At 39.8% G+C, this 19,263-nt stretch overlaps 1 protein-coding gene across 4 annotated transcripts in view; it reads right to left on the bottom strand.

Moving 5' to 3' along the window:
* Trpc4 (transient receptor potential cation channel subfamily C member 4) overlaps positions 1-19,263 on the bottom strand; it is a 254,180-nt gene that overhangs the window by 33,427 nt on the left and 201,490 nt on the right. For all 4 annotated transcript variants that reach the window (XM_017802285.1, XM_008849366.2, XM_029554221.1 and 1 more), the window contains one exon: positions 12,819-12,958. In XM_017802285.1, coding sequence (XP_017657774.1) covers positions 12,819-12,958 — 140 coding nt within the window. The remainder of the gene's footprint in view (positions 1-12,818; positions 12,959-19,263) is intronic.

Here is a 19,263-nt window from a genome sequence, read left to right as displayed (position 1 = left end):
AAAAATGCCCAACATCTTTAATGAGTCTCTGGACATACCACCCTGAATGTGCCTGCTCTTGTCAAAACTAAAATTAGAGACCATTTCGTCCAAGTCAGAATAATTATTACCAAACAAGCAAAAATGTAATACACAGACCAAAATTGCTGGGAATGTAAACCAGTTCAGTCATTGTGCAGAACAGAATCTAGGGTTCATCAAAAAACTAAAAACAGAATTATTGTATCATCCAGGTCAGCTATTTCTGGGATAGGAAATGACACAAATATATAAAAGAGTACAAAAAAATCAATAAAAAATATTCATTGAAAAAGAAGTTTCCTGTCCTCTCACATTTACTTCAACACTGTCAACAACAGGCAGGTATAGTAGTGAACTGACTGGTATTCATTGATGGATGAATGGACGGATGCTATATATACAGACAGCAGAATAGTAATTGGCCATAAAATGAATGAACTCAGTTTTTTAATTCACAGAAACATGAATGGAACTGGAGATTTTATTCTAAATGAAATAAGCCAGACACAGGGAAATAAATATCACACATTTTTCCTCATATGTGGAAGCAAATACAACATCTGAAAGTTGAACATTCTCCTAGTTTCAGTTGTTAAGTTGACACAGTTCAGAGTTATCTGACAGAGTCTCAATTAAGAGATTGGATCCATCAGACAGGCCTGTGAGTATATCTGTGAGGCATTTTTTCTTGATCGTTAATTGATGTGGGAGGGCCTAGGTCATTGTGGGTGGTATCAACCCTGGACAGGTGGGCCTGGGCTATATAAGAAAGCTAGCTGAGCAAGAGCCAGAAGGGATGAGCCTGTAAGCAGCTTTCTGCTGTGGTTTCTGGTTCAAGATCCTGCTTTGAGTGCCTGCCTGGATTTCCCTCAATGATGTATGTGACCTGGAACTGTAAGCCAAATAACCCATTTCTTCCCAAAGTTGCTTTTGGTCATAGTGTTTATCACAGCGACAGAAGGGCAAACTGGAACATATTGTAAAAAACAAAACAAAAGAAAAAATAGATATTAACAGAGGCTGGGAAGAGGAGTTTGGGAAGTTTAATAATGAGTACCAACATACAAGGTAGATTCTGTCTTGAAGATTTAACTCTCAGAACCATTCCAAGGCCAAAAAAGATAATTAGAGATATTTTTCTTTTTAGTCATCATATATGTATTTAAAAATCTAAAGGTTAAAAACTCATTCAATTTTATGTCTTACATGGTCTATACTGAGTTCAATATTGTATAACTGCATTAATTAACTGTGAACATAAAAATTTTATAGATACTTTTGAAAGAGATGTATCTTTGCTCTGGAAATTGTTATTGAGTATGTTAAAGCTGTAATGAAATGCTTCTTCTAAAAAAAATTACAGTAAAAAAAATCTAAAGTTCTAGTGTATTAGAGCACAACAGTGACTGTAGCTTACAGCGACTTGTTACAAATTATTAAGAACCAGTAAAGAAGGATTTGAAGGCTGTAAACACAAAGAAATGATAAGGAGATGGAAGCGATAATTACCCTGATTTAGTCAATATATATGTTAAATATAGTGTACCCGGGACCTGAAAGTTCAGTGCCTTGCCCCATGGGAGGAAGATCATCCCACACCTATCACCCCTTCCAAAGGCTCAGGGACTTTTGCAGAAGAGGTTGGTGGAAAGAATGTAAGAGTTGGAGGTGTTAAGATTCAGATAGCCCCACCCCTTTACCAACAGGGCTTCACAAACCCCTGAGAAAAGGGAACTGAGCTGATAAGCACCCTGGTCTTTGAGGTCAAGGGAAGCAGACTCTTCTAAATTTATCTACTTTATCTATCAGATGGTCCCAAAACCCAGTTCTTACTTCAAGGGACCCACCTGGCCTTCTCCGATGTCACTAATTTGGCTTTCAGGTACACTCCCACCCTTCTTTTCTCTCTCCTCCTCTCCCCAGCTCTCTGCTTTGCTTTCACCTCTTTCTGGCTTTCCTCACTATGGACCATACTCTGCCTTGCCTATATCTTCTTTTGATCTCCTTTCCCATTTAATTCCATCACTCCCAGAAAGCAGTGGTCTCTGGGATAGAGCTGCTACCTCAGTTCCCTCGCCCCGCATCTCACTCCCCCTCTTTGCCATGGGCCTGGAAGGTCTGCTGTCCTCCATTATTTTCCCTGTCTTTGTCCTCTTCCACTGCCTTTCTTCCTCACTTTACTCGGGATGATTTCTGATACCGTTCAATCCAATTTTAGGTCTCCTCTCCTTTGCTTTCGTCCTTTAGGCTACCTTTCCTCTTTCCTCTACTTATGGATTTCCTACACATGCAAATGCTCTGGTTCCTCCTCCCTCTCCCCCAGCCCATGCTAAAGCTTTCTACTCCCTGCCTTGTGCCTGCCAGCCTGCTATGTGTTGACCTCCCATGCAGGCTCTAAACCTGTGTGACCCCAAGGCTTTTTTCCCTTCTCATTATTCACCCCCTCCAGGCAGCTGCCAAGATTGCCAGCTTGCCTACCCTGGGGATTTTTTCTTTAACATTCTAATAAAATGATAAGTTTCCAGCTCGGCCCATTCTTAAATTCTCTTATAAATGTGGCTAAGAACCCTTTAGGGGACCCTTTCTCCCCATTTTTACCCAACTAGCCTAAACCATCTGGGCAACTTTGCTGTAGCATTTAAAGAATTTCAGATGGCTTGCCCCATGAACAAATGGAAAACGTTTCAAAAGCCTTTTTTTCTCCTAAACTTTTTCTCAGGCAAAGGGACTCGAAATTTTGATCTTAGGCCCTCTTGGGTATCAAGCAATTGGTGCTCAGGTGCCTACTTTTCTAAATAGACCTAACCATTTTAAATTTCACTATACATGAAAAGTCACAGGCACTGCTCAGGTGAGTCATATGCTTTCAGAACTACAGCCCACTGATATATGCCCCATTCCTTCTGCTGGCCTCATGAGTTTCCTTTGCAGCATAGCTTGTGTCTAGAAATTAAGAGATCCTGAGAACTTGGCTTCGCATTCACAGCTACAGTGGTTGGTGAGAAACATGGATTCCTTTGATTTGCTTTTCTATTTGGAGCGCGCACACACATGTATCTGAGGGTACTTTCTTCTTTTATTTCAAGCCTAATCTACTGGTTCTGGGGTGCCTAGGATTCTCTTGTAATTTATTTTTGTTTTCATTTCTTGATGATGTCATAGAGTAAACAATGCATTTCTAGTTCAGACTAAGGGAATAATGTCAGATCTACACAATGGTAGTTTAAATTTTAACATTGTTTAGGGCCTGTTTCTAAAGGGGATTACTTTGTGTTTTAACTTCTATGGCATATTTACTGTTTTTTAAAGATGATTTTTTTAAATTTTTTATGTTTTTGACATATTTATGGATATTTTAAAAGAAATCATTTTTAGGTTTTTGACATTGAATGACATCTTTATCTGGTAATATTAAAGGAATTATTTTGGATTTTAACATCTTTTATATGGTATTTTTACGGATTTCTAAAAATGACTAAATTCTTACTGTTTTGTATACTATATTTGTTAGTTTCTAAAGGGAACTTAAAGTCTTTCTAGCCATTTTCCTTTAAGGTGCAAAGGAAGCTGACACCCTGTGATGACTAGACCTGTGAACCACATGGAAATTTGCTGTTCTAGGGCCAAAACCTTACAAGAGACAAGCTACTACCAACACATAGTTCCAATAATGAGAGGTAAAAAGTAATAGTCTACTTGATTGAGAGGCATGAGATGCCATCTCTACTGGTCTTAACTCCTTCCCTTTCTACATTGTGATTCCTGTTTTTCTCTGAAATAGAGTTATTTCCCTCTCTGATACTCAGGTGCTCTATGCTTGCTTATGTTCCTGCCCTGTGATTCCCTGATGTCAGGGTAATATTAATTATATTGGTAAATTGTCATGTGCTGTTTGAGCTCACTGAGATGCTGACTCTGGAGATGTTATTGTCCCTCCCACTTCAGATGCAAGCCAATTATCTCAAGATGTGTTCTTCAAGACTTTTCCAGGTTCAGGCTGGCCCCCTGATCCTGTGAAGGAGGAGAACAATAAAACAGCCTAAGAGTAAAGGCACTATGCAGTTGAGAACTCCTAAGATGTAAATTAATTTCAACAGAGAGTATTACTATCTATAATGAAACTAATGGGATTATTTTCAGTGCTATTTACATTTTATTTATTCTTAACCTAATCTGTTAATGTTTCCTTTTGTCCTTCCTGTCTCCTCTGATTTATGTTCTTAGATTGACAAGGTTTTATTAACTTCCTTCAGTTATTTAGCTCTTAAAAAGGAAAAGATGTTACCTCAAATCTATATGGAAACTTAACTCTTTCTTTAGATCACTAATTACCCATACAAAATGACATCTAAATTTCGTTTACTTTCACAGCGTTTTAAGATGTATTCATTTTGTCTACTTCAAAGGTGTTTTAGTTTAAAAATGATAAATCAACCACATTCTCAATAAAGACTATACATCTAAATATGTATATAAAGTCAACATAAATTTATGCTTCTTAAAATTAATTTACTTAGTATCATATTAATTTTTAACTAAAATCTCATGCAAACTAAAAATGTTAAATTAACACCAACATGTTTTTTTCAGTCCAAAATATTCTCCCTTTAATCTACAACATGGTTCCTGGTACTAAAATATATAAATTAATTTTAAGTACCTCTCTCCCTATCTCTCTCTCCCTCTCTCGATCTCCCTCTCTCTCTCTCTCTCTCTCTCTCTCTCTCTCTCTCTCTCTCTCACCACTGCCCTTCTGGGCTCCACTAAACCTCTCCTAAACCACCGCCTTTCTACTAAACCTCAGGATCAACTTGTTCCACAAACTTCCCTCTCTTCTGGCTCACTGCGCTTTTTCCGCATTTTCCCCATCCCATTCCTTGTACTTTGTCTCCATCCACTGTCTGTTCATGCCATGCTCTCATTGCAGAGTTTTCCGCTCTTCTCATTTGCCTCAAAATCACATGTGTGTTGGAAAACCCTTTCTTTTCTCTGGATATAGGGTGCTATTTCCAGAGATAAGAACATGCACTGCTTCCTGTCCAGGACTGGATCTTTCCTTTCCTCTCCCTGATGATCTAATTGTGGGATGCCGCCTTCTCGGACTTGGAAATAACTCGAAAATAATAACTCGAACCACCGCAACAAAATGGGTGCTTTCTTTTGGTACCTGGTTCTCCTCACTCTTGTTTTGCATGACCGATGCCAACCCCCTTTCCCTCCTACTCCCTCCCTGTCTCTCTCTTCCTCATCCACTACACTTTCCTACCCAGACTCATGATCCTGCCTCCACTCCCTATGGAGAGAGGATTTCTTGGTCTCCCATCTGCTCGTTTCTTTCTCTATCTCCTCTTCACTCTGTACCTAATCTGTAGCTATGGGAACCACCCACTCAAAGTCTCAGGGTCTCACACCTCTTGCTTGTCTTCTTAAATCCTTAAAACAGCTAGGACTTTCAGATACAATCAGGCCAAAATGCCTGAAGTTCCTGTGCACCACTGCCTGGCCTCAGTACAAATTAGGTAATAACTCTGGCCAGATACTGGAAAATTAAACTTCAATATTTTGAGAGATTTAGAAAATTTCTGCCATTGTAAAGGAAAACAGTCTGAATTACCATACATCCAAGCTTCCTTTGATCTCCAAGCTAATCCTTCCCTCTGGGTCCCATGTTCTTCCCATCATGTTCTTCTGGCTAAGACAGTTTCATGGGATCCCAATTCGCCAGGGACCTCTGCTCCCCCTCCTCCTCCCTACCCCTCCACCTCAGCTTTTGATCCAGCCGTAGCTGATGAACTGCCCCCAATTAGGGCCCATCACCAACCTCCTCCTGCTCCCCTACCTGAGGCACAGCCAAGTCCTCCCCATGCTCTCCTCTTGCTATACTCTCCCTTGCCTTCCATTCCAGGGCCCAAACTGACTCCCCTCATTTCTCCAACTTTAACTCCCTCTCCATGCCACAATCTTCCCCCTCCCCTCTCCGGCACCACTCTAAGTCCATCACTTGCTCTCCCTCCACTAACTCTCCTCTACTCAAGGAAACCCAAAACCTTAAACACTTCCTTGCCAAATATTCCCAAGTCTCTCCTATTCTGTCTTTTATCTCAAATAATCTGTTTATCCTTCCTGTATCTACTTCTACTGCAATTCCAGATCCTGTCTCCAAAACCCTTTCCCCTGTGTCCCCTCATGGACAGGACACCCCTCCCATCTCTCCCACTCTGGCCTCTTCCCAGGACTCCCCTTCTCCCAACCCCTCTCCTATGTCAAGGCATACTCGCTCCCACACCCAGTTTCAACCCAGTGCCCATGGTATCTTTCCCCTCCAGGAGGTGGCACACATGGGCAGGATGGTCACGGTCCATGTCCCTTTCTCTCTTGGAGATCTATCTCACCTCAAATGCAAAATAGGCTCTTTTTCTGCTGATCCTACACACTTCATACAAGATTTTAAATATATCACTTGAACCTATGATCTAACCTGTTATGATCTAACTGTCCTGCCCCATGTGTTTTGAGATAGCCCTCACCACTTTGGACAAACCAGCCCAGGATTTAACCTCCCTAGACCTTAACCCCTCCACCATCCTACAATATGTAGATAAACTACTTCTTTGCTCTCTATCTCTCTTAGTTTCCAAGGCCCACACAATCAAACTTCTTAATTTTCTGGGGTACAAGGGATATGGGATATCTTCAGCTACGACTCACCTTTCTCTCCCTCAGGTCAGGTACTTAGGGTTCCTTCTCACACCTACATCCCGACGTTTAACTATAGATAGGACAAATTACCTAAGGTGTTTAAAGCCCCCCACAACCAAGGAGAAAATTATGTCTTTCCTAGACATTGCATTGTACCTGCATACCTAGATTCCTAATTTTGCCCTCTTGGCAAAGCCGCTCTAAGAAGCCTCTAAAGGAAGCTCCTCTGAGTCTGTTGACCCCTTAGGGCTTGTTAAATCAGCATTCGACACTATCCAGGAAGTGCTCTTAAAGGCACTGGCTCTACCTCTCCCCAACCTCAAATCCATTCCTCTTCTATACAATGAAAATAAGGACCAGGCATTAGGGGTTTGGGGACAGATGAGGGGTCCTACTTTTGCCCCAGTAAGTTATCTCTAAACAGCATAATATCACCATCTGGGGGTGGCAACCTTGTCTCCAGGCTCTGGCCACTGCAGCACTCCTCGCTCAGGAGGGGCTGAAGCTTACTTTGGGTCAGCTGATCTCTGTCCTTTCCCCCCACTGGCTTAAAGATTTAGTAACCCACATGTCTCTTGCCAATCTAGCTCCCTCTAAATTACAACTCTTCCATGTCACATTTCTTTAAAAATCCCTTGCCCACCCTTGATCCCTGCCCTCCTCTCAATCCAGCTTCCTACCTCCCTTCCAGCGAACCGCTCACTCACTCACTCATGCTTGGAAACTCTTCAGGAACTCTCCTACCAGGATCCCCTAATTTCCCCAAATCCCCTATCAAACCCAACCCTAACTTGGTTTATGGATAGAAGTTTAACCCTCACCCCAATGGTGTCCCACATGCCATAGTGTCTCTCACCGATGTCATCGAGTCAGGACCCCTGCCTTCCCCTCCCCTTTTTCTTGACAAAACAGAATGTTGGACTCCACGAACTTTTGAATGCCCACACTCATCAAGCCAAAATGTCACAATTAAGGGCAATACTGCTCTAACCTCAGGACTGTTCTTTCTCTGTTCTTCCAAAATCTGCTGCATCTCTCCACAGATTGAGGACACATGTGCTCCAGTCATTCTCATACCCAAACTAACCCTATACACACCAGGAGTGATGTATGATGTCTTATCCACAGGGAAAGAAGGAACCAGAACAAGGAGGTCAGCCACCTTGGCAGTCCTGGTAGGAGTTAGCCTGGTGGCATCAGTGGCAGCCACTGGACTCATAGCCAGAGGTTTGGGACACACACTGATCTCAACCCAGCATCTTTCCCAGGAAATAGAGGACCTCAGACAGGAACTCACCTCAATAGTGGAAACTACAGCCCAGTCAATCCATTTCCTACAACAATTATCCAATAACAACAACAATATCCAATAACAATATCCAATAACAACAATTATCCTCCCTAGCTGAAGTCCCTCTCCAGGAAAGGCAAGCCCTGGATCTATTAACTGCAGAAAAAAGGGGAACCTGTATTTTTTGGGGTGAAGAATGTTGCTATTTTATCAACAAATCTGGTAAGGGCAAACATGATATAGAACAACTTAAACAGGTAGCAAAAAAATCTTTCAATTAAAAATTCCAAGTACCAATAGTCATCTCAATGGGATATTTTTACAGGATTAACTCCTTGGCTTCTACCCTTACTTGGCCCATGGCTTTCTATCACTTTGGTGCTAACCATTGCTCCTTGCCTCTTCAGATATTTTTAGGACCAAATTGAAAACTAGTGCATACTAATTTTAATCAATTGTTATTTTTCTTCCCTCCACATATATACAAGCTCCTGTCAACCATCAAGAACCCTGTTGAGATGCATGAAGAGGGAACCCCCGCTGTCTGATCGACCCCTAATCCAGCCCCCCGACGTCGACCCTGTCCAGCAGGAAGTAGCAAGACAACAACTGTGCCCCCTGTCCTATAACACAAAAGGCTGGAATGTTAAGGTTCATATAGCCCCGCTCCCTCAACAACAGGGCCTCACAAGTCCCTGAGAAAAGGGAACTGAGCTGATAAGCACCCTGGTCTTTGAAGTCAAGGGGAGCAGACTCTTCTAAAAGGCAGACTGCCTTTCCTTTGATCACTGAAGACAAGATATGCAGATTCCACCTTTTAACCAGAGACCTCAGGATCCACTTTAGTACAGCAGCCTTTCCCTTAAGAGGACAAAAAATAAACACTTCCTGACTTAGACCCTGGCTGGCAGATGGAAAGGAGCCAGTATTTCAAGCCCCACTCTCCCACGTCCCCCCGCCCAACTTAAAAAAAAAAATCTTCCCGCCTTCTGCATCCTCCCAGAAGCCTCCCCCTTTAAAAGACCCCAGCTCATGACCCGGGCAGACATTTCCCTGCCTAGAAGGGAATCTGTCCCATGTGTTCCTTTGCTAATAAACTCTATTCCGATGGAGTTTTATCTATGTCCTGGATCAACCGGATTCATCCAGAGGCTATTTTATCTTTCAGGAGGAAGGGGTGGATTGTAAACTGGAAGTGTTCTCTGACCACTATGCCGGAAGCTGTAGTGACACCCCCTTCCCACCTTCATCAAGGAGTCCATGGGTGAGTCAGTCACCCCCCCCACCCAATCAGTCAACCTTAGCTGCATGTGGAGGGGGGATAAGGATATATAAGCCAAGAATGCCACGAGGCACCTCTCACCATTTTGTGTGGCTGTCTGGGAGTCACAGGATCTATATTTGAGTGTGGGCTTTTCAGCGTAGCTATAAATGGGGGGGCACCCACTTTTTTGTAAATAAACCCCTACTCTATGCTCTGTTAGCAAGCCCAATAAACTCATTAGGATTTTAAAAAAGAGAGAGAACAGAGCTAATGGAAACCTTCCTTATTCCATGAAAGTTGACCCCATGTTGGCAAATGCTTTTGTCACTGATTTCTTATTCCTATTTCCCCATTAAACTTCATTGTATTTATAATTTTGTGTAACCTGCTTCAAGTTATTTCTGGAAAAATGTGTTAAAAATTGCCTCTCTTCAGGAAAAGAAACCTAAAAATTAAATATATACATATGCATATATATTATACCCCATTGTTAATGTACCTATATCATATTAATAAAAAGAAATAGTCTTCCCCCTAAGTTCTTACCCTAATACCCTTAGAATAGAGAATCTTTCAACCCTTCTCAGAGAAGCTGTTTTTTGCACTACATGGCAATTAATACAAATGGTCATTGTGCAGAGAATAAGAGCCTATGGAGTGCTCAGAGATAAATGGAACATCTATATCACCCTCTCCCTCCAAGGCTCAGGTATCATTGTGAAAGAGGGGGCAGAAAGATTGTAGCAGACATTTGATCAAATGGTGTTTGCCAAACATGAGAGGACCTTTGCACACAGGAACTCACAGTGGCTGAGACCTACACAAGATCACTCCTGACTGAGCAGGAGTTAGTTCAATTCAAGAATGTGTTCCTGTAGACTACACATACTCCTGTAGATGTCCTTATCCTTGTTACTTTCTATTCCTGTAAGAAGTTCTCTGACCAAACCAAACTTGGGAAGGAAAGGGTTTATTTGGCTTACATGTCCTGGTCACAGTTCATCCTTGAGAAAAATCAGGACAGGAACACAGGGGCAAAAACTGAAGCACAGATTATGACAGAACACTCTTATTGGTTTGCTCCCTGGCCTTTGCTCAGCCTCCTTTCTTATTTGACACAGGGCCACTTGCCCAGGGGTGGCACCACCCACAAGTGGGCTGGTCCATCCCATATTATTCAACAATCAAGAAAATGCTCCACAGACATGACCATAGGCCAGTCTGGTGGAAGGAATCCCCCAACTGAGGTTCCCTCTACCCTGGTGTATCCATGTGACAATTAAATCTATCCAGCACAGCCCTATACCCCAGCAAACACAGGAAGCATTCAATGAACTCAGTAGCTTTTAAAACAAAGCACATATGCTTGGGAGGGAAAAGGATTGGGGGATGGGGAGGAAATGGAGGGGAAGGATTGAAAGGCGGGTTTTATCAAAATATCATGCATGTATGAAATTCTAAAAAAATGTACTGAAAATGATTAGGAAGCTCAGTGGAGAAGCTTCTTATACTGCAGATTGTGATTAACAAAGAGAACCACAACTGGCCAATGTGTAGAGATTAAGAGGCTGCAGAGTGCTCATCTCTGAATAAGACACCCATATCAAACTTCAGCCTCCCAATGCTCAGGGATCACTGTGGAAGAGGGGGCAGAAAGGCTTTAAGAGCCAGAGGAGGTAGATGACCACAATGAGACAGTTTTCCAGACATCTGGTCAGTTACTCATATGAACTCACACCAATGATGACAGCAATGCACAAGATCCAGGTAAGCTCAAGCCAATCATAGACATGGGTAAGTAAGAAACAGCAATGGTACCTGAGGAGCTACTGACAACAGATGGCTGCTGAGAGGGGGAGAGTCAGTGTCATTTAAGGGGTAGACTCTTGGTAGGTTAACCAGGCTCCCATGGATGGACACAAACCTAACTCTATAGGCCTTAATACATACATACACACACAGAAACACACACACACACATATATATTGGAGTACAGGAAATTGATTGTATGGTATTAAAGGGGGGTGGTACAGATAATGGAGGGGAGCTAAATATGATCAAAATATACTGTATGGAATTTGTAAAAATTCAATAAAGAAGGAAAAATTAATATTGTAAAAGCAGATTAATAAGTAATAAGTAAACCCCAAACAATAAGAGCAACAACACAACAGCAACAACAAAATGATACACTTATTTTCACTATATCAGCATCATTTGGGTTTGTTGAGAATACAAGTCAGATCTTGCCATAATATTTCTAATTTAAAATATTGGCATAGAGAAGAAGCATCATGTTTTAGCAAGCTCTCCTGGTGATTTTCTAGAGCAGCTATTGTCATATTTTGGAATTTTGTGAGAACCTAGGACTATACAAAACCCTATATGCTATGTATTAGTAGAGGGTGGGTCCAGTATGATTCTCTAGATATATATAAGAACCATTGCAGAGGAAAGAGTTGATACAATTATGCACTATTAAGAGCAGACTGAAAGTCACCTTCATCTATGCACAATCTTTTTATTGTAAAGAACAACTTTCTGCCATTTTAACCACTGTTCAAGGTCATCAGTATTAACTTATGCATAGAGGTAAAATTACCAAATTATGTTACTGTTCTTTAAAGAGATTGCTTTCCATAAAATCAACAGAACTTGTTTTCTCTAAGTATTTTCATGAGCATTGGCAATATTTTAATTGAACAAAGGCTAGAAACCATGGCTTCTAAATTTGAGCAGTTTTTTTCCTATCATACTTAAATATTGCACAATCAAGATTAGACCATTGTTTCAAGAACTACACTAAGTGAATAAGAACTCACACTTTAGCATTAGTTCAGATCATCAGATTGCATGCATTATTCATGTAGCACCCAATCAGATGCTCTTTTTTTTTTTTGAACAATTCACTAATCATTTTGAAACATTAGTTTTAAAAGAAGTGAAAAGGAAGAGACAAAATGAAAGTCAGAGAAAGGGAAGAAATAATACTTGAGTTTGAAACAAATCCCTCAAAGTATAAGAAAAATCTCAATTGTCATTGCAGAAGAAAAATGTGTTATGTAAATTATGTAGCTGTGACTAAGACTGATGCTCAAAGCCTGGAGGAGGGCTGGGTGTGTGAGATTCCAGGCACAATCATGCTGAATGGGGTGAGGAGAAGGAAATTGTATTCTGCTCTAATTATATCAAACCATGTTAGTTTAAATGGAAAGAATAAGTTCAATGCTTTAAAAGAGTAATGTTTTGATCTTTCTATGTAACTTTTTTCTATTTGTTATAACCGGTAAAAATAGATTTTGGTTGACAAAATTTGAACAGTGTTTGAAGTAGAATTAGAGCAGCACTGAGAGTAACTCTAAAGCAATCATTTTACAAAGCAGAAAGGCAATTAGGTGGCAACTCTAAGTGTTTATTAAAATTTGCTTTCTGATAAATACCACATCTGAAGGTCTTGTTAAATATTGGTTAAATTAATAACAATTGAAGGTATACTCTTGAGAATAAGACTGATGTTTTATCAACAATGTCAAGAACAGTTACCTTTACAAAAGCAACAATCTTCAAAGAGATTGTTGCCAAATATAAAGAGTTCATCACAAAATCCATTAGATTCCACCAGTCATGGATGTAATCCTGAAGTCCGCCATCCCACATCTGTTTAATTTCTCCCCATATGAAACCTGCAATTACAGAAAAGATCACTATAAGTGTAATTTTCAATCAAATCCCTAATAAAAGAGATAAGCAAATAAGTAATTATAGATATAGAAGCCACATAACACCACGCGCTTACATTAGATACAATAACTCCTTTGTAGGTAGTAATATTGTGTCCCGACATCTTTTAAGATTGAAGACACTTTGCTAATTCCAGAAGATTTTGTTACATCAGTATCACTTCATTTATGCATTTAATACATTAATAAATATAATGTTTTAATCAAACTGCAATTTCTCTATGCATTTTTTCATGGATGTCTTAGAATGTTCTTGTAAGCAAATCTTTTGGGAGGTATTTTTCTCTTAAGTCAAAATGACTAAAAAATTTATGAAAAACAGCATATCTAGTGAAAAAAACTTGTTTTAGCCAAGTAATCAAGGTACTCTGCTGAACTACTTCAAGCGATCAGTGCTTTGAGTGATCTGCTTTCAGCTGGAAAAAGGATACTTATAACATTCATGATATTTGACTAAAATACTTTATATAAAGCAAAGTTTCAATACTACATTAGAATAAATAACTATTTCCTTTTTATGGTGTTTTCTAACAGAAAATATCACATTATAAAATTTTGTGGAGTATTTATAAAATATCAGTATAGCTCATTATTTTATTTCCACAATCTTATCAAAATATTTATTACTATTTTCAGAGCCTAATAATGAGAGAGCTATCACAGTGCTTAGAATTAGGACATATTAAAAAGATCAATATGATATTATTACTACATTAATCAAAATAAACAATGAGACTGCTTTATGATAATAATAATAATGCAACATGTAAAATACCAAGTTTGATAGCAGCTGAGAATGCAGAAAGTTGGAAAGAATATTATTGCTTTTTACTAAATGCAAGAAAAAGATTAACTCTAAAAGTCATAAATTGCCATATCTTCATAAGGGATATACGTAACCAAGAGGCCTCAACTTTCAAAAATGAAGCATGCCCCTCCTCTACCCACTGCCATCACTACAAAATAAAAGCAAAAATGAAACAACAACAAGGGGTCAGAGAGATGCTTTGTGGGTAAAAACAGATAAAAGAATAGATAAAAATACGGAAAAATAGTAAATACTGTAATAAATTGATTATACTTCAGATATGAATTATTATACACTTATTTTTACATTTTCAGTATGTTTGAAAAGATTCTGAGTAAAAGTTTGGAAGGCATAAAAGTAGTCAACTTGATGTTTCATTATTACTGAAAACAATGAATAATTTCATAAATTACCCATTAAATTTAATGTTTTAATTTTGTATTACATTTAAACTTATGTAGCCCAGATGAAGACTGATGATGAGTTGAGTGTAATGTCTCTTTTAACTCTGCTGCAAGTACTGCTGTACTCTGAATACTGTGTGGCCGTCCTTGCTAGGTTTCCTTCTGAAGCTTTTCTCATAAACCAATCCCTTGAGTGTTCAGGTAGGAGTGGGAAATAACTGAGGAACTGGTCATATTTGACACCTTCTGTTGACTGAAGCAAGGAGCATAGCAGAGAGGAGTGAGACGGATTCATGCACTGTCTCAGAGAGGGTGAGATGAGAAGAATCCTTGGTGCACGTTAACACGCTCCTCTCACACTGAAGGTGGTGTCTTTTCCTGATATGCTGGACATGCCCTGGGAAACCAGCCCATGACCACAGCTTGAATGGGAAACTGAAGTCCAAAGAGCCAGTGTGACTGCTGCTGGCCTACTAGTCAATGGAGACACCAGGACTGGGTATATATCTCTAAAGGTCTGGATAGCATTTTCTTATACTTACATGACATGTATTTCAAACCTGGTTATTTATTTTGTCGTGCTTAAATTTTGCCCACTCACAGAGATTAGAAGTGTAAATGAAATCATTAATTGGCAAATGCCTGTCTAGTTAATCTTCAACAGAAGAGAGAAGTGATAGGAATTAGATTCTGTCAGGTGTGACTGTGCCAGGTGGGACGGAGGACAGCCAGCTTTATAACCTTATCGGAGTCAGATAATCTCTTTAGGTTTCACACTTCAAAGAGAAGTTGGGATTACATGACTTCCAAGAAAAGGATTGTACCTAAATGTAAAGATTTCCAGGCATTGTTTCTTTTTACTACTGATGGTATCAGAATGTTACTAAATTTGATTACGAAAATAGCTGCTATGAAAGATTAAAATCTATCATGAGCAAGTGGTCACAGACTTACTCTGGTCTGCCCAAAAATCATGAATCTAGTCTTTGACAGGAAGAGTGTAGGAAGATAGATTCTGGCCAAATGTGAAGAATAATTCTCTGGCAAGTAGAGTTGTTCAAAATGGATGGAGGCAGAGGTCTAACCTAGATTCTAAAATGCTTTTTGTCACGTCTTCATAAGAAATTCAGGCAACAAGTGGAAGCTCAGTCTATAATCTCTTTAGAGATGACCTTTAGTTCATCCCAACTTGACACATTTATGATTCAGTCATTTAATATTTGTATGTATTTTAAGGTGAAGCAGATTTTAAAGTACCTGTTAGGCAATCAGAATATCTATGTTGTACTATCTCTTAGAGATAAATTGCATTATCACAAAATCTGCTTCTGTCAAGCTAGAAAACAAAATGAGATTATTATTGATGATCAAAATAGTTGACTTCAAATATTTTGTAATTATGTACAGGAAAAATAGGCAAGAGAGCTAATCGCTGCTGATGGCTGGGAAGGGACCGAGAAGGGCTTAGACAGAAGCAGCTGTGCACTCAGTGCAAGGCACTGTATTAACTCGAGAGTTCTTTGACATCTGAAAAACCTCTCTTTAAGAGACAGGTCCAAGAAAAGGAAACTTCAATTAGAAGTTTTCGATGGATGACTCCCAAGGCTTCCTAAGAAGAAAGAGATGGTGGGGATGTTAAACATAACCTTCTTGACCACTGACTCACTTCAAACTCTTGAAAGACACAAAACACAGAAAAATAAAGATTGTGATGAAACTGAACTCATGTCATCACTTTTTGTTGGTTAGTAGTTTGAAATCTTTTTTTAAACAATTGGTTTATATTTAAATTATGTGTATGTGTGTGTACGTGTGGGTATGTACACATGATTGAGGTTGCTCACAGAGGCCAGAAGATGGCAACAGATTGTCCTGGAGCTAGAGCTACAGATGTTGTGAGACAGCTGACATGGGTGCTGGAAACAAACCCTGTCGTCTGCAAGGGCAGTATGTACTCTTAAACACAGAACCATCACTCAAACCCCAGAATCTTTTTTAAAAGACCAGATTGTTGAATAATTTCACATATCATCATCACATACCTGTTTGATAGCTGTTGATTTTTAATCTGGTATGATCACACTAGTGAAATGCCAAGTTTTAGATCTTCTGGCAACATTCACTGAATTTCTGAACAAATGAGCCATTAGAAAAATGAGAGGGTGCTGGTAACTGAAAATGTATCCAGGGAGTAAACTATTCATGGAAACTAAAAGAGCCAAACAGAACAAAGCTTCAGGGACCTTCTGTCACAGAATGTTTGTCCCGTTCTCATAATGGAACATTTCAGCATTTCTTTCTGTTTATAAACAGATGACACAATTTCTCAGAGTCCTGGTGGAAGCCTAATTACATGCCCTGAAGTCAGGACTGCGGGGATTGAAGAAAGAAGGATTACAATAGGAATGAGTCAGATAACTTCCTTTCAAAAGTACTGGATGCCTGGACCTTTGCTCTTTTGTTTTTCTCTGTAGTTTTGTTTGCTATCTTTCCCATAAGCTTTCCATGCAGGGACACCCGAACCCTCTATTGTACCTTATGGTTGAAGCTGGCTGCCAGGCTGTGAGGATGTGAGGGACCATTCTCAGATTCCATACTCACCAGGCTGGATTTCAATATTTCAAGTGAAAGGGGTTCCCTCAAAGGGATCCCTGGCCTTGGCCTCTCTTCCTGTGAATACTTACACAAATAGTAAATAACAACACCAAACAGAGTAAGCCACCTTTTCGCCAAAGGCAACTTCCAAGGGCCTGTTATTCAAGCCCCAAAGCTGTCAGGGATCTGACCTCAGAAGGCTCTTTATAGAGAGCGGAGTTCCTTGCTGAGACATCAAATTAATGAAGATAAAAAGAACAGGAAGAGTTCCTCCCTGCTGGACTTTTGTTTTGTCTTTCAAATCAGGGAATAAAATCATAATTTGCAGTCAGAGAGCTGTTTCCTTCTGAAAGGAAATTGCAATACTAGAAGTCAGTTCTTTTAGTGGAGAGTGGCATTACATTAGACCCCAAAGGGACAGTAAGTTAAAGGCAGCTCCTGTGGTCTCAGCATATACTTAGAATCTAAGCAATGAGGAACACAAGCACCCACAAAATACATTTTTTGAAGTAACTTTCAGGAAACTATAGGCAAATGTGTCCTTTTTGCAGGTTACTGAAGACCTTTGGACATTTTCTATTACCACATGCTTACCCACCCCCTTCCAAACACACACACCAGTCCCATAGTCCATAAAGAGAAAATTCTGGGAAGATGGTTGGCAAGGGAGCCATGTCAGGAAAGTGTACTTTTTGTGCTATGTGGGGATAGACACAAGGGTGGTTACTTCCCAATACTTCCCTAATTCAAGTGAGGAGATGCCAAGAAAATTCTAAAACCTGGGGAAAATTCCTCACCCCCTGCTGTGGTATCTTCTTAACAGCTGACTAGTATATTTCTGGGTCATCAGGGAAAATGGAAAATCATGTGGCTTGTCAGAAGGGCAGCTGGTGGCAGCCTGACCTCTTGCTATTGCATGTGGCAGAGTTCTGTGGTACTTTTGTGAAGTCTGTGTATGATTCAGGAAACGGGTGAGTGTGACTCTTCTGATCAAACTCAAGTATGACTTACAAAGACCAAAGAACCAGAATACAGACTGACTGCTGGGTACAGGAGCTGAAGAACTGCAAGATGCCTGGCAGAATTGAAATCTGATTCAGAGAGCTCTGCAGTGTACAGGCACAGCAGGGCTGCCTAGAGATCACAATGCCTCCCCCAAGAAGGTCAGCACCTCATTTTCTGACACAGAGGCACTCAGTGATCACCAGGGAGCAGGGCACAAAAGAACCGGTATACCAGGATACCAGCTAGGTAATGAAGACTTCTATTAACTTCTGCTGTCATCCCTCTTCCCTAAAGTGATGGGAATGGAGTTAACAGAGACCTATGCCACTCTGCCACCACCCCCTTCAGCCACCTCTAGGGTTGGAGTTGAAGCAGGAACAAAAGAGAAAAATTCAGGTCCTTTAAGACATGGCCACGGGCTGGAGACATGGCTCGATGGTTAAGAGCACTGGCTGTTCTTACAAATGACCCGCTTTCGAATTTCAGCACCCACATGGCAGCTAATAACTATCTGTAACTCCAGCTCCAGGGGATCCAACACCCTTTTCTGTCCTCCACGGACACTGCACGACATGGGTGCACTTACATACATGCAGGTACAACACTCACACAGAAAATAAAAATGAATAACTAATAAAAAAAAGAATACAAGGCTATTAAGACATGGGCCAGGCCTTTACTGAGAAGAGAAAATCTTTAAGTTTCAAGTTCTGAAAGTAGCTTGAGCCTACATCTTAATAAGTCAGCATTTCAGGAAATGGGTATCTAAGAGCAGTTTCAATCAAACATAGAGCAAGGATGCCTAAGGTAGGGTGACTGGAGTGATGGAGAAAGTAAAACCACTTTACAACTAGATTCTCGTGAGTAGAGGTTTCCTAGTAAGTGTTACATGAGTACAAAATGTGTATGAGAATTGGCTTTCATAATTGTTTCTCAATCTTGAGTGCCTTTCAGTATCTCTGCAATTTCTGAATCAACTAACCAAGGTGATAACTCGAGATCTGAATTTCCCAAAATGATTCACAGTAATTATAACCGTAGTCAGTAGACCACAAATGCAGTGCAATGCAATGCAACAGTGAATATTTATTCTTCATTTGAAAGCATCAGAAAACCCCTAAGTAACTATGGTTTTGATACCATTATTATAATGTTAGAGGAAAAGATATAGAAATAAAAAATTAAGGAAATACATATTTTCAGTTTAGTAAGAAGGGATGCTATGTTAGTTTTAGATGAAGATTAAAATGTGGAACTTAAAAATTCTTGATTATCTGATAGTGCATACCTAAATATAGTTATTTATAATTCACATGGGAAGTGTCTAGCAATACAGCAACATTCTTTTCATGGAATTTTGTTTAATTTTAACATTTCCATGAAAATTAAAGCACAGAATATTTTAAAAGATGGGTAAATAATGAATACATGTTTCT

The sequence above is a fragment of the Nannospalax galili genome, unplaced genomic scaffold, assembly GCF_000622305.1.
Source record: "Nannospalax galili isolate Female #2095 unplaced genomic scaffold, S.galili_v1.0 scaffold264, whole genome shotgun sequence".
NCBI classification, from domain to species: domain Eukaryota; kingdom Metazoa; phylum Chordata; class Mammalia; order Rodentia; family Spalacidae; genus Nannospalax; species Nannospalax galili.
Note: the sequence above shows the minus strand (reverse complement) of the source record. Positions and strands in the feature narration are given on the sequence as shown.